The 21,129-nt window shown below is 35.5% G+C and overlaps 1 protein-coding gene across 8 annotated transcripts in view; it reads right to left on the bottom strand.

Annotated features, from left to right (window-relative positions):
- The window catches only part of TSPAN12 (tetraspanin 12), a 75,343-nt gene that overhangs the window by 30,581 nt on the left and 23,633 nt on the right, over window positions 1–21,129 (bottom strand). For all 8 annotated transcript variants that reach the window (XM_004458463.5, XM_004458461.5, XM_071215249.1 and 5 more), the window contains 2 exons: window positions 18,187–18,269; window positions 16,915–17,050 (listed from right to left, as the gene is read on the bottom strand). In XM_004458463.5, the coding sequence (XP_004458520.1) occupies window positions 16,915–17,050; window positions 18,187–18,269 (219 nt within the window). The remainder of the gene's footprint in view (window positions 1–16,914; window positions 17,051–18,186; window positions 18,270–21,129) is intronic.

A 21,129-nucleotide genomic window follows, 5' to 3' on the forward strand; every position in this document is an offset into this window, starting at 1 on the left:
AAGCTGATAGTGACTTGTGGGTACATGCATGCTCCAATAGCAACTAAGGGGATTGATTCCCTGCTGTTACAGGTTATTTCATCTCATTATAAGTATAAAGACCAAATAATGGAACCTCAGAAAGGTCCCTTTCTTAAAGAAATATTTATTTATAAAAATGATCTGGTTCCCTGATATGGCCAGCCCCTTAAAGAAAGAGATTAAAGGCATGTACTTATCCCTTACCACTCTTTATACTTTACTGAAACAATAAAGGAATATTTTAAAGGCATAAACCCATGAGACAAGGAAAAGAAGACAACAGCAAGAACTTTTTGGAAGGTGCAAAGCAGACCTAGAAGAGTAGCAAATAACTCAGCAGTCCCACAAAGGCTGACTGCGAAGCCAGTAGTGGGGAAAATTGGGAAACAACCTGCTTCACATCAAAGACTATACCCCACCCCACCCCCAAAAAAAACTCAGAAATGGGTGACTCTGGATACCTCTGGAACTGGATGAAAGTCAGACTCAAAAGAAGGGGATTCATCAAAAATCTGTTTAGGAAGTTAGACCTTCAAGTCCCCTCCCCAACACTAGGTACCTGAGTACTCCACCCCCATCAGTATAGAAGTTCTGAGTTTTATCTTTGGAGACACTAAAATAAAGAGTAAATAAAGAGTTTCAAGACTGGAGTATACTAGGTATAGTGAGGATGAAGTACAGTGCCTGAAACAGAGAACTGAAGTTCAAATTTACATTCCTTTCCTACAAAGGTTCAAATTCAAACAAACAAAAATAGCACACTGGATTTCTCAACATAATATGGAAAATTAGAGGACAGTGGAAGAGTGCCTTCAAAATCCTGACGAAAATGATTCCCAACCTGTGATGTTATAGCCATGTAAGAGTATACAAAGCCATTTTCAGGCATGCAGGTATGTAAAAATTTATCTCCTATGTATGCTTTTTCAAGAAACTACTGGAAGATGTGCTTCCTAAAATGAAAGAATACGTGGTGGAAATCAGTGACTTGGAATCCAGGAAACAAAGGTTTTAACACAAGAAATGCAAAGGAAACCCCGGAACAGTAGTGAAGAAATATCCCATGACAGCAATAGTTTCAGCAGACCTAGACTGGAGCAGGGCTAGAACATTTGTAAGAGATTTCTCCTAAAAAAAATATATCATCAATTGAATGCCCAATATATTTGAATACATAAGAAGGAAACTTACACCAGGGGAGTTCAGAGTTGAATTAGCCCTGAATACATAGAAAATTAAACGAACAGGAGAATTACTCATTTAAGAAAAACAAAGTATTATTCTAGAAAGAGTAAAGCCAGTACTTTACCTGGCCCAGCTGTGAGTAGCAATTACATAGCCATAACCATGTCAACACTGACAAACAATCGGACCAAAATTATGGTATGTCTGTACTGAAGCAAGATGGGAAATACGTTTGTGTATACCAGGAGTGCTGCCAGGGGAGGAGGGTGGCAAGGCCAAGAAGAGTAGCACCAGCTCCTAAACTTCTTTAAAGGGAAGTCAATGCATATTGCCTAAAACTGAAGGAATGAAAAGAGTTACATATATATGTGATTCTTAGAGATATGGAAATAAATATCAAAGGAACTGGCTAAAAATGGTTGCCTCCTAGAAGTGGGAAATGGGTAAAGGTGAAGTTTTTGTATGTTTTTTTTTTTAATAACAAGCTTTTTAGAATGAAATTAACTCTTTAAATTTTGTATATGCCTCACTCTGATAAAAACAAAAGCAAAATAAACAATAACCCCCCTGAAATTGTGATACCAAAGGAAAAAAGCTTGGTAATTGAAGGATTTTAAATATGTTTCACATAGAAAAATAATTTGACAAAGCTGAAAACTCTAAGTGGTTGTGACAATTTGAAGTTCTTTTATGAATCTCAAAAAGAAAAAGATTATGTTCTTGAATGAACCCATTCCTGTGATTGTGGGGCCCTTTTGAGTAGTACTACATCACTGAGGCATGACTCAGACTGGGTTTCTGCCCTTAGTGGAGCTTTATATAAATGGAGACATAGAGAGAGAGTAAAAGAGAGAGAGATGAAGCTGCCATTTTTTGACCCTTCCATGTGAGAGTGGACTCAAGGATCTCTAGTAACCAAAGCTTAAGAATGAAGCCCCAAAAGGCTGGACCCATGGAGAAGCTCAAGATTGAAGAGATGAGCCAAATGCCCGATAGTCCAGACATGAACTCAGGAAGAGAGTGGAGCAGCCAAAACTGAGATTGGATGCCCATAAAAAAAAGACAAGCCCTATGCCTGATGGCCCACAGCTAGGTTCCAGGAGATGGTGAGCCTGAAGGGGTGGACAAGGTCCTCGGCAGAGATCAGCTGCCATCTTGCTTCCCCACATGGCAGGACAACAGAATCACCAGCAGCTGACTTTGATGAGAAAGAATCTCTGATGGTGTCTTGGTCTGGACATTGCACAGTCTCAGACCTGTAAGCTTTTACTCCTAATAAATTGCCCATTATAAAAGCCAACCAATTTCTGGTACTGTGCATCAGAAGTCCTTTGGCAAACGAAGACAGAAGTCCAATGATATTTCAGGGTGAGTCAATCTAAATGGAAAGAGTGGCAATTGGAAATTTTCTAAACACTTTAGCACCTTTCTCTTTTTACTAAATATACCTTCAATAGCTCAAAATGAGTACTGTAACAAAATGTAAAAAGTATATACTTAAATGTAATTTATAGATTCCACACAGAAGTCTCTTTTACCAGACCCTTGCTGGAAAATTGGTTCTCTATTGCAATATTGATTTTTAACACTGTAAAGAGTCAGCTCTGATGAGTGTGAATAAGATTAGTTTCCATTCATTTCAGTCACAAAGTTATGGAATTGACCATTCTATGTGCAATTTCATTCAATGAAAAAACCTGTATTTAATGTATTTATTTGCTGATGAACTATCTATGTGCATGTGTATAATCAGGTATTGAGTATATGAAATACCAAGTATATCAAGGTATATATGTAAAACATATATAAAAAACCAAGTGTACTTAAATGTAGTTATGTATATCTGTACAGGCAAAATCAAGTATACTTAAATGTAGATATATGTCTATGTACATGCAAATTTATTTTTTCTGCTAGAAACTTACAGACATTATATCAATTATTCCTCAAAACTTATTACAAAGTACTATCATTATCTCTGTTTTTAAAAAAGAGAAAATAGAGCAAGTGCACTTCATCAATGACTGAGAGGTGATAGAGCACTAAGTTTTCAGAGCCCAGGCTCTAGAATGGCTTCCTGGGTTCACATCCCAGCTCTACCACTTATTATTTGGACAAACCCCATAGCCTCCCTGTGCCTCAGTGTCCTCATTTATAAAATGAGGATAATAATAGTACCCACCTCATAGTATAATTGGGAAGATTTAATAAATTAGTACATATAAAGTGCATCAAATAGTGTCTAGCACGTAGCATAAGTTCTATTAGTGACATTGCTACTATTGTTTTTGTCATTAGGAATACCTCAAGATCCACCCTTTAGAGACCCCATCTTCTGGGCACAGAACACATATGTACATATGTATGTACAAAACCCCTTGTCTTTGAACTAGGGAAGAACTAAAACCCTATGTCCCCTTCCTTGACTATAATAATCAGAGTTCCAGTTTTGAAAGAAGTTTAAGGCTGGCAAATAAAAATTCTTTTTTTTCCCCTTCCACCTATCATGGCTAGTCAAGAAACAAATGCTGCTTCAAGTGCTATGTCAAAATCCATGGCAAATTATAAGAGACAAGAATTCCATCTTCTCTTTTTCAGTTTTGAGCTTAAAATACCTCAATCAGATAATCTTTTGTCAATAGTAAAATCAATTTTTGTTCTTGTTCATATTTCCCAATTTTTATAATGAAATTTAATGCTATATTAGTCAGTGAATGCTTAAAGGGTCATTAAACTGTACTTTCATAGAAGAACTAATAAAAGGTATTTCTTTCTTTTTATATCTTTATTTCTCTATTGTTAATATATTAATTTATATTAACAAAATTTCTAAAATATATTTGAATTTGTATAAACAATGATTTTAAAGTTTCACTTTTGGAGAATGAAACTTGTTTTTAAATTTCCATTTCTAACTTGTATCAATCTAATGGACGAAAAAGCAGTATGTCCTGGACAAAAAGACAATTTATTGAGTATATTATACCTTTTAGAGCATATCAAACCTAGTAAGCAGTTGTGAAATGTGGGGGAAAAAAATTCCAAGTACTAAGAGCATCTTTAGAGAAAATACATTCCATAAATGTAAAACTACATTCTCATTCTATCAAGCCTTATGGAGAGAGAATTAAAAACCCTATCCTGAATCTCAGCAGAGTTGCAACACCTACTCTCCAGTTCACTGGACTCACCCAGGACAACTAACAAGGAGATGATGATGGACAACAATGGCAAGACATTCCCATCCACCTGCCCCATGGATCTAAACCCCTCTCAATTTGAAACAGAGTGGCCATCACAATCCCCAAATCCTCAAGGTTGGGGAATGAACAAAGGACTAAAGCAGACTTATTAATATTCTATTATAGACATATTATTATTCTAGCAGAGGAAGAACTTGTATCATTCATATGAAGGCAATGGCCACCAGAGGTTCTGAGGGAAGGAAGAGGGAAGAATAAGTGTAATATGGGAGCATTTTCAGAATATTGGAGCTATCAGGCCTGACACTGCAATGACAGATACAGGCCACTACACACTTTGTCAAAACCTATAAAATCATGTGGGACAGAGTGTAAGCTATAATGTAAACTACATCTCATGGTTAGTGGCAAGCTTCAATATGTGTTTATCAATTGTAACAAGTGTACCACACTAATGAAAGATGTTGTTAGCATGGTAAAGTGTGGGAAGTGGAGGGGGTGAATCATATGGGAATCCCCTACATTTTTGATGTAACATTTATGTAATCTAAAACTTCTCTAAAAATAAAAACAAGCAAGCAAACAAACAAAAAAACCCTATGAGTAACTCACCACAAAGACTAATAGACAAGGCAGTTGTTTTCCAAGCTGCTTTTCTATACAAATGTCAACTGGAGAAGAATTTTTATATAAAAATGAAATTTTCATGTGTTCCTTAACACTTTTACTTAAGTTTCTTTGTGCAGGCAAGCAGACAGTCAAGTATCATAGAAAACACCGAGTAAGAATTTATTTCACTGAGAAAACTAAAAATTACAAACAATATAAAATTTATTTTACCTGCTTCTCTCTTAATCTAAAACTGAAAAATCAGTTCTCTTTTGTAGGAAATGCCCAAGATGATTTGAAAACAGAAAAGTCAGATTTGATCATCTTGGAAAATTTGTGCAACCTGAGATTCACTTTCTCCAATATAAAAACTTTTTCAAAATATAATATGTTTTACTGGACATTTTATTATTTTAAAAATAGGGTGTCTGTGGACTTCTATCTACATGGTACATAAACAACACTTTTAATAAACAAAAGGTTTGATTAAAGGCCTATGTCCACTAAATGATGAATGATAAACTCCAGTCTCTATCCTGTCAAATACTAAACTCTGCAAGCTTTCAGTGCTAAGTATCTCTATGTCAGTTGTTTATTTTTCCTTTCTTAGTGATTGGAGGTTTAAAAATATTATATTACTTATAGTTAGTAAATAAGGGAATTCCAGTGCCAAATATTTGTACAAGATAATGGAACAGCCAATGTTCTGTTAAGAATCCACTAGAAGTAAAATATTAACAGTAAAGGAGTACCTGCTACTTAAAACACACACACGCACACACATACACATACACACACAGCTTCTGTTTTACTCTGTTTTCAAAAGGATGTAATAGCAGACACAGGGTTGGTATTTTCTAAAGGCCAATTATTCACCAATGATCAATGTCTCTCTATAAATTTATCAAAGAAAAGGCAATAAGAATTACGCATTCTTTTAAAACTCATAATTGGAATGAAACTCTAATCTAGGAAAGTGCTAGAAATATATACCAGTGTTTGAAGAAATAAACTCTTGTACCTCTTACCTCTTGTGTACATATAAAAATTCAAACTAAGGTAAGGAAATATCGTTAAGCTATGGTCCTTTGTTCAAAGTTATACACAAATATTTCTAATAATTTAAAGAATACATTATTTTTAAAACTCCTTTTCAATTTTATTTACATTGGTGATTGCTTAGCTAATTTTTCCATTAACAATGTTGGTAAAGCTCAACTTAGTAAATTTTCACTTCATGTGCTATTTAAACTACTTGACAGAGAAATGTGTTGTTACAGGATTCAAAGGACTAACTGAGGGTTACGTGTCCCCAGTGTAAATGATCTATATCGTGAGAAGTAAAACATTAAGGCCAAAGTAATAAAATAGCCAGACAGGCTAGAGAGGTCATTGTGTACATAGCTTCTGTTGTTTTGTAAGCTGGGTCAGCTCAAGTCTGCATGTTCAACCCTATCTTAAAAGATTTAGAGGGTGTTACCAGTCTCTGAAGAGGCAGTCTCTGTATATTGTTGGGTCATTCCTCAGAATGTAAGAAGGGGGTCCTCACCACCAAACCCAGACATGAACCTTTGAGTAGAAAGGAGCCTTAGAAAATGCTTAACAACACTGCCCAGACAACAGCAGACTCAATTCTGATGCAGCTCATGCCTCTCAAGTGGACCCAACCAAACGTGGTCATATCCCTCCCAAATAAAAAAAAGACATGAACGAGTTCATTATCACAGGTACCTTTATAATACCTTTTATAAGACAAGAGATTGAGAAACTGAAATTTTAAAAAGGTGGTACTTGATCAAGCAGAAAGAGAACCCAACCTATATATCTGAAAGTAATTTTGAACCTATATATCTCTGATATCTGTGAAAGTCCTTTCTTACTCAAAAGCATATTCTTTTGTTTTACCTTTCGTTTGAGTCAAGATATGAATTTTAACTTATTTTTTAATATTCTCCAGAAAAATCACAAACCCTAATTGTTAAAACAAGTATTAAAGGAAAATGTTTTTCTTTAAATTTTATAAATCCACATATAGAAATATTTATTACAATAGGTATGTGCATGTGTGCCTGTGTTGTCAGTTGGGAAATCTAATCAAGCAAAAACACTTTTTCTTCCAGAACCAAAATTTTATTTGCTTCCCTAAAAATTTAGGAAAGTAAAAGAACACTACACTTTCTAAAATGTGTTACCACCTGATTCACAAGCATGTTCAATATTCAGGGAAAGAAAACCATGTGCGAAAAATGTTAAAATTATTAAATTCTCACTGAAGTTGCTAAACCATCAGGGATTCAGTCTAATACTCAGAAAATCCAGGTTGAAATAAAGAATGTGAATTAAAGAACAATTTTAGGGGCAGTGGACTTGGCCCAGTGGTTAGGGCGTCCGTCTACCACATGGGAGGTCCGTGGTTCAAACCCTGGGCCTCCTTGGCCCGTGTGGAGCTGGCCCATGCGCAGTGCTGATGCGCGCAAGGAGTACCGTGCCACAAAGGGATGTCCCCCACGTAGGGGAGCCCCACGCACAAGGAGTGTGCCCCGTAAGGAGAGCTGCCCAGCATGAAAGAAAGTGCAGCCTGCCTAGGAATGGTGCCCCCCCCACACAGAGCTGACACAGCAAGATGACACAAAAGAAACCAGATTCCTGTGCTGCTGACAACAGAAGCAGACAAAGACGACGCAGCAAATAGACACAGAGAACAGACAACCGGGGTGGGGGGGAAGGGGAGAGAAATAAATAAATAAATAAATAAATAAATAAATAAATAAATAAATAAATAAACAAACAAACAAACAAATAAATAAATAAATAATAAATCTTTTTTAAAAAGAACAGTTTTAACAAAATCCCCTTTCCTAACAGCAAGTATATGAACTACACAATAATGAAAATTAGAGATCCTTGAAGACTGGTTTTTCTTAACAGATCTTGGCGACTTAAAAGGAACATACCCATTATCTATAGGTAACTGCTTCTAACATGCTTGAAAATTTTGTTCTCAAACAAATAAAGCAGTTCTACCACAGTCCTCTGATACTAGTCATTTATTTATGGAAATTTTTTCCCCGAAGCTGGAAAATTGTTACAGTATTTCAAAGAATTACTGTTTTACCCCTTTAACTAGAACCTTGTAACTGGTTTGTCTCCTTAAGTATAACACCTAAGCTTGACACTGAGTTTCTTTGTTACTAGTGAAGCTGTTGAGTATATTTTTTGCTATCAAATCCGAACTTACAATATCTAAACAGAATTTTATTAATAATGTATAGCTGAAAGAAAATCTAAACATTTAAGTTTCATCAGTAAAGGTGTACACTGTTAGTATAAAATCATTCATTAAAAACAGTTCTCTAAACATGAAGCCCCCTTAGCCTGGAGTGGCAAGAGTCGGTAGCTATTTTCTTCCAGGGTAAATAAGCAAAAGGCCCAGAAGCAGTCAAGAACAGACACTGTCACCAGGGCTATGTAGCAAAAGATAGATCAGATTATGTCATACATAGTGAAACTCACAAAACTTCTAAATGCAGAGTACTACATTCAAGACCCTCTGTCCCCTGGCCCCAGCTCACACAGCCAAGTCGTGATCCCATCATGTCTGACACACATCCACCCTATGACATCCACGTGCCCTTCTCCAAACATACCCTAAACTCCCCAGTCTTTATTGCAATTGCTCACTACTATTCTTTCAATTCCCCCGCAAGTGCCTTTACATCTGCCATTGCTCTATCCTTGGCCCTATTCACCACCCACCCGCCCTCTGTCTCCCCCCATTAGCTCTCAGGTCAAACAACGCGTCCTAATTTCCTTTATTAAATGTTTTCAATAGAACAAGGCTATTTTTCACTAGAGTTCTTTTAAAGTACTTTAATAACAAAAAAGAGAAATTTCAGAATTAAAACATTTTGATTATAAAAAACAAACCTCTAATTGTCTGGTGAACTTGTCTCATTGAAAGTTATCAGTCTGTGCATTCAATTTAGTGAGGCAAACTGTGTATAGAACTTGAAATTTTAAAATATTCCAAATGCTTGTTTCATAAAGAAGTGATTCTGAAACAATTAACAATTTTATCACCTAATAAAATTCATATCTCCTTAAGGACAAGGTTTCTAAATCATCTTTAGATTGTAGACATTCTGAGGATACGCATAGTTTCCAAATATTAAAGTTTTAAAACTAAAATAATAGTAATCAAAGAAAATTCAGGAGTAAAGAGCATTTGTTTTAAAGTAACTCAAATTTACTACTAAATGGAAATGGAGTATTTATACATTTTAAATAAAATGTAAATTACTTTCTGTCCATCTGAGCTGAGAAGATTCTTCTTAATTTAAGCATATAACCAGGACCTTGTTATCACCTTGTTATCTGAAAGAGGGGAAAGGTATGTGGATCACAATTCTGAAAAAGCAATTTTTTAATTTAAGAAATTTCATGAAAAAGCCTATTAATTCACAATCTGTTATTTAGTTACCAATTTCAGTAGACATTTTACATAAAGTAAACATTAAACATCATTTTTCTGAAAAGTTTCTCTGAAAGCAAATTTCCTCAATGGTATAAATGACTTAATTCTCTCATCTTTTAAGTGTGCTATTTCTCTTTCTCTGCTTTAATTCTGTATACATTAGGGATACCATTTCCTGAATCACCTAGATAGCTATGTAATTTTAAATGAATGTGTGCTATATTTCTTTGTGTTTACCCAAGGAAGTAGACAACATGAAAACAGATGAAAGAATGAAAACACCACATAATTGCCGAATTCATCTCAAGGTAGCACCCACCAAACTGGTGATGAGCATTCATACCTGAAACAGGCAAACATTTCTCTAGCATGTGCTGCCATAAGAACATGCGGCTTTGAACTTTGCATAGACTCGGGATGCTTACCAAATCAATGGATCTATTTGTACAGTTTATATTTAACTAACGTTATCCCAGATGTATATATTGAGAATACAAATGTAACAGAATTTACTATGAGAGAGTATACCTAATTATCCAAAGATCAGAACTACAAAACCTTGAGCCATTCATACTTCAAATCCTGAAGCAAAAAATCCAGTGAGAATCCCAAATACTAGTCACAAAGACCCAGCCCTAAGACCATGAATATCACACAATTGTTCCAGGCCAAAAACTGTGACACAGCATTTACTTTTAAAGACAGCTTTAATGAAAGTTTACATATTCTTTGGTGCACAATTAGAGGCAGTCAAAGCAATATCACTAAGAAACAGAAGTGGTCACTGGACTCTGCTGTGACTGCTAGTGCATACAAAAGCTAGATGTGCAAATAGAGCCTCTGAATCAAGAAAGACCTGTCTTAGTTTTCTCTGCTTGAGATTTAATGAATTTAGCAACTAAGTTTTAAAAATATAGCTTTGAAGAACTCTATTTTACACGTCAAAATAAAATGTGTAAGGCAGCAGTTGTAGCTCAGTGGTTTAGCGCCTGCTTCCCACTTACACGAGGTCCCAGGTTCAATCCCAAGAACTTCCTAAAATAAAATTTAAAAAAATAAAATAAAATGTATGTATTGAAGGAATATTCTACTTATGAAAAATGTACAAATGCCTGTGGATAGTATTTCAGTCCCTGATGCCAAGTAATATAAACATTACAATCATACACAATAGTTTATACATAATTCTATATCAACAAAGTCTACTGAATTCGGCCCCTTTTCTCCAGCCACCCCTCCCCGCCCCATCCCAGCCTAGTCTTAGTTCAGACTCCATAGCAGGCTTCTCAACATGATAGTGTAATTACTAACTGAGCTTCCCAGAGTTTGCAGCCCAACAAGTTAATTATCATTTCACTCCACATTTGAAACATTCATTGCCTCTCGATAGCCTGGGGGATATCATCAGACTCTCAGGTTCGTACCAGAGGAACTTCACACCTAGTTCCACTTCATCCTGTTAGGGGTACCTAACACTGCAGCCACACTGAACTTCTAAGTTTTGCCTAAACTTGTTCCTCACATCTCCATGTCTCTGCATACGCTCTCCATGCTGCTTTAAATCCCCTTCCCTTCTGTTCATCTGAAAACACACATTTTCAATATCCAGTTCAAATGAAGACCCTCCTTTCAAAGCTTCTGGAAGTATCTGATCACTCCTTATTCTATGTTCCCACAGTAATTTATTTATTGCTTTAATACTCTATTTTGCTTTGTCATTTTCTTTTTATTCTCCCCTTTCTTCTTTGCATTTCAAACATCTGTCACTGACAGGGCACTAGATAAATGTTTAAGGAGAAATAAAGGAAAGAAAAGGGCACAGAAAGGCGGGAAGGAAGAAAGGAAGGAAAAACAGCTCAATTATTTGACAGCCTAATGCCCAATACCATTTTCAAGAGAGAGCTAGAAAGATGGTAGAATTTTTAAGCTTTCTTTTACAATAAGGATGTTAAAATTTTATACTTTTAAAAGAGGACTACTGAATGCCTTGGAGTAGTAAATGAAACATATTTAGATCTTATGGAAATAACACCAGGAATTATTTAAATGTATCATAATAGCATGTGGTATAGGGAAATATGCATAGCTACATTTGAATCCTAACGATAAAACTATCAGTTGTCTAGCTCTGGGCATTCGACTTTTCCTCGTCTGTAAAATAAGCTTAACCACATATCATTATTACAAGTATTTTCTGAGAAAACAATAGTAAAACACCAGACAGATGCTGAACATGTGGCAAATGATACAATGGATCTTGATTTTAAAATTAAGTTGCTAGGCTAAACCAAAAAATAAACAGAAAATAACAGATATTAAACTTAGAGGGATTTTAACTTAACCTATGACTAGCTATAAAGTTTAAATATTTATAATTACATAAGGGTAGGCCTTAAACAGAGAATCCGTGCAAAGTTAAATTACCATTTAAATATATTCTGGCTTTGCATTATGATTTTAAACAACAAAACAATAAAAGGGGAAATTTTTCCATGGTCCTTAAACATTCACTTGATTTAAAGAATGATTTGTTGATCTGGTCCAATCACTTCATATTTTAAGAAAGCTTTAAAAGTGCTTGCACACATGATTGATAGTAACATGAAAATTCTCTGAAACAGTAAAATTGAAAAAAAAAATCTTCCTCTTTAAATACAATAGACTGGTCTTAAACATGGACAGGTGCTTTCAATTTAATTTCTGTCCAGCTTGACTACTTGTGGTTTGCAGGCAGTAGCGCATATATAAGCATCACAGTCTGACAAATGATGATCTCCTGATGGTGACATTCAGCTGTTGTCCACAGTGTAAACACGTCTGTTCAATCTGTTTACATTCCCCTGGAGCTGGCACTGTTTCCTAATGCCTGTCTTAAGAACAAGGTAGAACTACAATAACAAATGAATTTCATTTAGTCTACAGCTAAACGCCTTTGGAAATACCCATTTAAGGCTAAAGAAATCCCCATTTAGCTTCAATATCTCTCTTAAAGAGAGAAAAAATTTCTGCTACTGAAATTTACTTCAAAAATCATGGCAAATACAAGTTTCATTTCCTAGTCATTTTTGGCTTGTATCTCAATACAATTAAAAATAAATTCTTCTTAATCTCTTCATAATAAATATACTAAAGTTTCTTTTCTGTAACAGTTTCACCTTTACTAAGAACCAATCTAATTGGGGTAGGGTTGCTAGATTTAGCAAATAAAAAATACAGGATGCCCAATTAAATTTGAATTTCAGGTAAACAACAAATGTTTTAGTATAAGTATATCCTAAATGTTGCATGGAACATACTTACATAAAACATTATTTGTTATTTATCTGAAATTTGAATTTAATTGGTCATTTTTTATTTGGGAACCCTAAATTAGGGTGTTTTAAAGACTTGCATCCATCATCCAACAGAAGGGTCAAATTCATGACCAAGTTTTACCAGAAATGTTTCCCAACAGGTAGCCTCTTAGATTGTAGGCAGAAAGATCTGTTTTCAGATTCTCTCGCTTTTTCTTGACAAGTACGATTAATGATGGCATTTTGACTTTTGCTTGAACTGTACTACTCCTCAGTTTCAAGTTCTTCTTTTGCAATTGGTCAAGAGATATGGTGGCTCTCAGAGATATGGCTATCTTCAATATATATATAAAATTATATCTTTTATATATATATATATAAAATGATATATATATATATATAAATATTAAGTTTCCTCACACTAATCTGGTTTACAGGTTTTGAAAGTGAAACAAGCCTAAGTATAGGAAAATGAACAAGTTGGATTGACTATATTCTTCTTGTGTAAATATTTATATTGAAAATAGAAATAAGGGACTTCTTCATTTTAAAAAAATCAGGATAAAAGGCACAAAGGAAAAAAAAACATACAAGTTGCCTTGCAACTATTTGCTGAAGACCTAACAGCATGCCACATTTTGCATTAGTCTTCCTCCCGTAACAATCGATTCCCTTATTAGTCTAACCCCATCTAACAGTCATACTCTTCCTTTAAAATCTTACTCTCTTCAATGCCTTTCAAGAACCTCAGCTAGATGTGCTTGTCATCCTTCTTTTCACTGCTTTAATTTCCTTTCCTTTATTCAATTGAATAAATATGTATTAAAACAATAGGCAAGGTCAAAGATTGATACGATAAAGTTATTTACAGTCTAGTAACTTGGGTTGATTATAAAAGAAGAACATTTATAATAAGGGCAAGGCATTGGGTTTCAAATGTTGAAAAGAGTCTGTTAGAGACATTGGTAAAGACCCAAAGAGCATGTGCTTGGCAAGAAGCACAGAGGTCTGCATCCAAGTTCTAACACATACTGCTGAGTGAACTTTGACAAATTACTAAACTTCTCAGAGCCTCACTTATAATTATCCAAGTCAGAGGACTGTAGTCAGTTTAAATGAAAGATCCTATATACTTCTTTTGTACACTGCAAAACACTCTGTAGGCACTTAGAAAAAGACAGTAATGTTGCCTGGACCTAGACTGCCATGGTGTCAATTCTAGGACCTCAGTTTACTAGCTACGCAAACTTGGGCAAGTCCTTAACCTCTCCATGCCTCATTTCCTTATCTGTATTACAGAAATAATAATAAAACCTACCTCATTAGAATTCTGGAGAGGATAAAAATGGTTAATTAATGTAAAACTCTTAGAACAGTGTGTGGCACACAGTAAGTACCTGAGCAATATTAAGTATTTTTATCATCAGCATCATCATTCAGAAGGTAACATTTCAGACACATTTTAATGGGCTGGTAGTACTGGAAAAAAGGATTAAGAATAAAGTTCCAGGTGAAGGGCAAGAAGAATAAAAGCAGAGAAGAAAAGGGCAGGAAAAAATTTGCTCAGGGATCATAAATACCGTTGACCAGAGAATAATGAAATAGGTAAGAAGAAATTTTTTAAAAAGCAGAAAAAGTACTTGTCTAAGAATGGCTTGATAGAAAGTCAAAGTTGAGGTGTCTGTAAATACTTCATTTCAATGTCAATTACAGAAGAGTAATGTGATAATAGTTGCATTAGATTAACATAGCAGCATTGGTTTTGTGGACTAGAGGGAAATAATAGAAGCAGAAAGATCAGAGAGGAAGCTCTACACCTGCTTGAGCAAGACATCAGCCTGAGAGCTAAACCTGGGTACTCCAAACAAGAATAGAAAAGAGGGCAGCGGTTCCCAAGATTGTAGAAGCAGAACTTACAAGTCTTGGCAACTGTTTAAGTGGCATTAGCTATGGAGAGGGAGCCAGAGAAGAAATAGCCTGAGAAGCAGATCAGATATATGTTGGTTGTGACTGATAAATTACCAGGAGTTGAGACCACAGGCATTCTATAGCAATGGAGAAGGTGGCTGGTTGTAGATATAGTAGGGTCTACAAACTTGACATGAGAGAAGAGGCAGGCAAATTGGAATGGGAAATGCCCCGATACAGGTGATCAATAGGAGGAAGCAATCCAGATGTAGGTAGCAGGCGTGGACCCACAGACAGCACTGCATAAATGTCTATCTTGTGAAAACGAGTAGATGTGATAATCAAAGGAAGAGATAGGAAAAGGTAGTATCCATCTGTGCTCATCAGCCTCCCTCAGGCAGGGGCTGAGCCCTCGGGACTGAGCTTGGAGCTCCTCCTCTCTGGTCTCACAGCACCCCATGCAAATCCAATTATATGTCTTAGAGAATTGTCTGCCTGTCACACACTAGTCTGAAGGCAAAATATAGTAGCACATTTGTGTTCACTAGGTATTTGAAGAATTAATGAACAAACAAGCTTGTGGCCTTTAGAACCTCAGATGTCCATGCCACCTTTACATCATAAGGCTCTTTTTGGTATCAAAAACTATGGACTCTCATTCACAAGTCTATGATTCATCATGCCACGAGTAGCAGATCAAATTGCTTTACTTGTCAACTTAACATGTAAGCAGTCTAAAAGAATGCATAAATTGTTCTCAAAATGTCTTCCTAAAAGCCTTTAGGGTTCCATGAAATATACACCCCCAGCCCCTACTCTCAGGGTGCCCAGGATCATCCAGATTGCTACAAGTTGGGAGGAGGGAGAATAGCAATCACACTTAAATTGGTGGTGAAGAGGGGCATCATAAGATTGTAATTTTGAGAAAAGGAATCTGAGATTTAAAAAAAATTTAAATACATATCCTCTCAGTTTACAGAAGTTTCATACACAGTACATGAACTTTACATTTCAATTGTTGCCTCATTATCTTAAATTGCACAATAAGATTCCAAACCATTCCATCATTCTCCTTTTCACTGTACATTCTTATGAAGAGAATAAGGTAGTTTGCATGGATTATTTTTCAGCGCATTTTCTGATTTCCAAGCACGGACCTGAACTGTTATTCTCCAAGAAGCCAAGCAGTACATCAACACAGGTTATTCCCTTTAAATTCAAAACTTTAACTCAGCCTCAAACTAAGATTCTGTTTTAATTGGCTTGCAGCAGGGGCCAGAAAGCATTGGTATGTGAAATCTGGCTGCCGAAAGCAGTTTTGTGCTCATCTCTTTCCAATTTCACAGTCAGTGACGTCACATCGGAAATCCTCAAATGCTACAAATCAGGGCTTTTTCCTCCCCAGGGATCCAGTTTACCAGCATACCACAAATACTTTTTTAAAATTCCCTACATAAAATTGATACACAGCAGAGAACTACTTCAAAGAAAGGAATTTACCTGGTGGATTAATTTTTCAGGAGTCTTACGTGTCTGCATGTTAGTAGCCTCATGGCATGGGGTCACTAGCATGCAACAGTTTATACAATCAATGTGCTTCTGAAAATCTATATATAAACTCTATTTTAATTAACATAACTTTTTAATATTAAATAATTTCTTAATTTTTAAATTAGAAGGGAATTTAAAAAGTGAGCTAGTCCAACTCTTTCAGAATTAAAACATATACATACACTAAGATTACAGAAGTTAAGACTCACTTATGTCCACCAAAGTGTGGAAAGGCAGTGCCAGGAATATGAAAGGAAAGGGAAAGGAAAGGAAAAGGAAAGGAAAGGATAGAAAAGAAAAGAGAGAAAAGGAAAGGAGAGTTTCATCATGACTTCTCCATTCTGGTCCTCGGGGATCTTTATGAGTGGTCATAAAGCCCCCGACACAGGAAAGAACTCACACTTAGAAATGGAAATGTTAACACATTCAGAGTGAAATAATCAAACAATGCCTACATTTCCATAGCATAGTTTGAGTCCAGTAAATATTTGTGCTGAAATCATCTCTCAGGGAAAGAACACTTCCCTTCTCAGGGGCAGCTGAATGGTTACTGTAGATTAGAGTACTATCACAGATTCCCAACCACATAATCTTGTGGGCTGATTAAAACACAATGCATTTACCAGTTAGCTTTTTTAACCTTAATAAAGGGAAGATATAAACACCATACCCATGCAAGGAGCAAGAGATTTCTTTTCACTGTGCCACAATATCCCAACATCCCCACAATGATAAGGAAACAGCAAACAGCAATCATGACCGGATGAACCACAGGAAAGTAAGTCAAGATGACAGCTTCCTCTACCCTGAAACAAGAAAAATAATATCATGTTATAAATAAAATATAATCAAAATGTATCCAAGACACAATACAAGACAAAATAGTGATTTTTATTAATAATTCCTTAGAACTTTATGCTTCAAAGCTAGTAACTGTCTTGCTCTTTGCAAAATTACTGTGCTATTGGGTTTTTTTAAGTTGCTTTCTTGTTTTAATTTTTTTTTAATTTTTTATGCAAACATTCCTATCCCTAACTCATTCAGAATATAAGATAGGGGCCTTTTCTATTATTAACTCTAAAGCTTAGCCTGAGTAAAGCACAAGTTACCCTTTTGATTTCTCAGCTGTGAGGAATATTACTTTTCTCTGATATGGGATACCACATACATTACTTTCCTTCTCCCCAGCAAATGGTTCTCCCCAAAAATGTGGAAGTCTGCTATGCAAAGGAATATCTGTCTATAATAAAAGAAAGAAGAAGGGAGAAAGATGACTTTTGCTTAAACACTGTGGAAAATTCTTTAAGAACCATAATAGTAGGAGTAATAATAATTACAAGAAAAAAAAAATTACCAGTTTCAACTGCTAACTAAGCTCCATTGTGTTAATTACTTCATACAAATGTCTCTCACTTAATCCTTACTACAATTCAGAATGGTAAATATTAACAAACCCCATTCAAAGAAAAAGAAATCAAGGCTCAGAAAAGTTAAGTAATTTGCCCCTATTAATGCTAATGGATCAACCCTTGAAATTTATAAAGAAAATAGTATTGTGGAGTTTGGCTTTCTAGTATCAGCGCATGAATATAAAGGTAAGAAAACAGTTGATGGTGACTATCTTAGGAAAAAGTAGCAGGAATATGCTGACCTTTATGGACACATTTGGCTTGACTGACCACAGCCAAGATGGTAGGCACCTGGTATTAACAATAATCAGAAATAATCATATAAATAGGCTGCCATTGATGCCTTCTAGGACCAGTGGTACACCTTAAAGGAATGCTAGAAAATAACAAGTTTCTGCAAGAAAGGTACCACAAGCAGGAAGAAACTTTCCAAATGATCATGGAATGGCACTACCACCTAAACAGTTTAAAGCAAAGCTACTTAAAAAAAAACAGCCTCTGAGGAAACCTGATGAAGGTAATTAAAAACCCACCTTGTTTCTGCAGTTAAAGTCAGAACATTATTCAAGTAGTCCCTCATCCAAGCAGAAACTGCCAGCACACTGATGGACATTAACTGTGAAGAAATATATAAATTGGTTATCAAGGATTTATGCACCATTCCGTGCAGGATTAATGATTAAAAACGTTTTAAATTATTTTCATTACATAAACTTTATGCTTTTTTCTAATGACCATTTACCAGCTCTTGAAATTACTGTTACTATAAATCAATATCTGCCATTCCATTTTGTAGTCATAAGCATAGCCATTAAATAGAATATCATCAAATAGGATTCAGAAGAGATAAACTATTAAATGACTGGCTCCAGATTCAGAGCAGGAATTGCACAAGATGAGAGAACCACAGAGCAACTAGATTATCAAATGCATAAGGTGACTAGACCATATTGTTATACTTGAAAGCAAAGAAGCAATCAAACACTACTGAAGTTGCCAAAAAGACACAGAAGTTAACTTGAAAGGCCTTCTATTGGTTAAAGATTGGACAATTTGAGCATCAAAATAACAATTACAATAATGACCATGATGGTTTATTTATTTATTCTTATTTATTGTATTTATTTCTCTCCCATTCCCATCCCCCATCGCAGTTGTCTGCTCTGTGTGTCCATTCGCTGTGTATTTTTCTGTGTCTGCTTGTATTCTTGTCAACACGACCAGGTATTTGTGTCTCTTTTTTAGTTGTTGTTGTTGCATCATCTTGCTGGGTCAGCTCTCTGTGTGTGTGGCACTATTCCTGGGCAGGCTGCACTTTTTCATACAGGGCAGCTCTCTGTACGGGGCACACTCCTTGTGTGTGGGGCTCCCCTATGCAGGCGACACCCCTTTGTGGCATGGCACTCCTTCCACGCATCAGCACTGCGCATGGGCCAGCTCACCACATGAACCCTGGACCTCCTATATGTAGGCGGACGCTCTATCAAGTGAGCCACATCCACTTTCCCATGATTATTTAAATCATTTCTAATATGATTTTTTAAATCTATGAACTCATACAAATACTTAAACAAAATTCATTCAGCACCTTTATAGGATATTGAATACTTAGTACATTATTCAGAAAATTAGTCTAGTAGTTATCCTACCTTTTCTAAACAAATTAAAGAGAGGAAAGACTTAATGAGCAAAAAAATTTATTAAAAAGTTTCTGCTAAAGCAGAAGGCATGATAGAATATCATTTAACAACCCTACTGCAATATTTTAACTCTAGGCAAAGATCCCCAATGGCTGCTAAAATTATCAGGTTAGTGGTTTTCAGGCTTGTCTTTACCACAGAGTCATCTAGGACCCTTAAAAAAAAATACTGAGCCCAGGTACACCATAGATCATTACTTGGGGTGAAACCTGGGCATCAGAAATTTGCAAGGGCTCCAGAGATGTTCTACTGTGTAGTCAGGGTTGAGAATCACTGTATTAAGTTAAAGGCTAAAGGGAACCAGCATGACAATACTAGAACCAGCTGATCAAACTTAATGTCACAAAAAGGGCAACCAGGTATAAGGCATCACCAATGTGATGGAAGTACACAAATAAGCTATTGGAAATACATAAAAATAACTATGAAATATTTTTGCCCAAATTCAAACCTAAATCTGGTCAAACTTCCAGGTCTATCAGTTTATAAGATATAAAGGGAATAGATTTAAACTCGTCAAATGCCACCAAGGGGATGTAATCAGCAAAATCTAGACTATGGGAAATTTTACAGGACAAATTATCTTGCTTCTTCAATAAAAAATTGGCAATGAGAAAAAATAGAGAAGGAAAAATTATTATAGATTAAAGAGATTTAAGAGATAATCTAGTAAAATGTGTTGACCAGGCTTGGATCCTAATTTGAACAAACCAATTGCAAAGAGACATTTATGAGACAACTCCAACTGAACATTAAGAAATTATTGTTTGTTATTTTAGATATGATAATTGTATTAAGACTGTTTTTTAATAGTTATCTTTTAGAGAGAAATATACTGAAGTAATTATGAATGAAATATAATAATGACTGAGACATGGTTTAATAAGCAATCACAACAGGGGGATTTGGTGGGAAGTGTATATACAGATAATGTTGAAACTGGGTAACAGGTGTTTGAGGATTATACCATGCTTTCGACATTTGTATACATGTAAAATTAAACATAATTCAAAAATGTTTTAAAAGCAACTATCTAGAATGTGTTGAAAATGAGTCCTCCTGGGAAGCTTTTCAGAAAACTGAGGGTTAATCCCTAAGTTCTGAAGGTCTTTACTATTTTGCCGAAAATCTTTCTAAAATATGCCTTATATTTATATTGTGCCTTCTTAAACACAGAGCGTGAAATTCAACTTAAACTGATTTTTCATGTCTGGCACCATAAACAATTACCATTATGTGCTACACATTTAGCTTTTTAAATGCAATATAAAGAATAGACAAGAAGGGAGTGAATCTATATCAACTCAAGCAGAGGTCATGAAACACGGTATCTAGATAAAGTCTCCATGATACCCCAACAGGAAGATCTCTGTGACTTATGGTACAGTATGGCACCTGCTTGTAAAATCTTGTAAATTCACTCCTCCATCATTCATGTGCAAACATTTACTCAACACCACTTTCTGCTTTGCACTGTGTTAAATTCAAAGACTCAACAGTGAAGAACAGAGACAAGATCCCAGGCTTTGTGGCAACAATTGGAGGAAAAAGGCATTACATATATAAACAAGGTAATTATAGACTGCAAAAAAAGTACCAAGATGCACAGAGAAACGTCAGGGCCCCACAGATACTAAGTAGCAGAGGCAGGCAATAGGGCTTTGGCACTCCTAGCTTAGTCACTAACTCCTTCCCAGGTTTAGAAATGAATATCACATGTTCCACAAAAGTGAAGTCCTAATTCGTAAAGCATGTAGTGTTTCTGTTCAAAAAAAA

The sequence above is a fragment of the Dasypus novemcinctus genome, chromosome 5 (assembly GCF_030445035.2).
Source record: "Dasypus novemcinctus isolate mDasNov1 chromosome 5, mDasNov1.1.hap2, whole genome shotgun sequence".
NCBI classification, from domain to species: domain Eukaryota; kingdom Metazoa; phylum Chordata; class Mammalia; order Cingulata; family Dasypodidae; genus Dasypus; species Dasypus novemcinctus.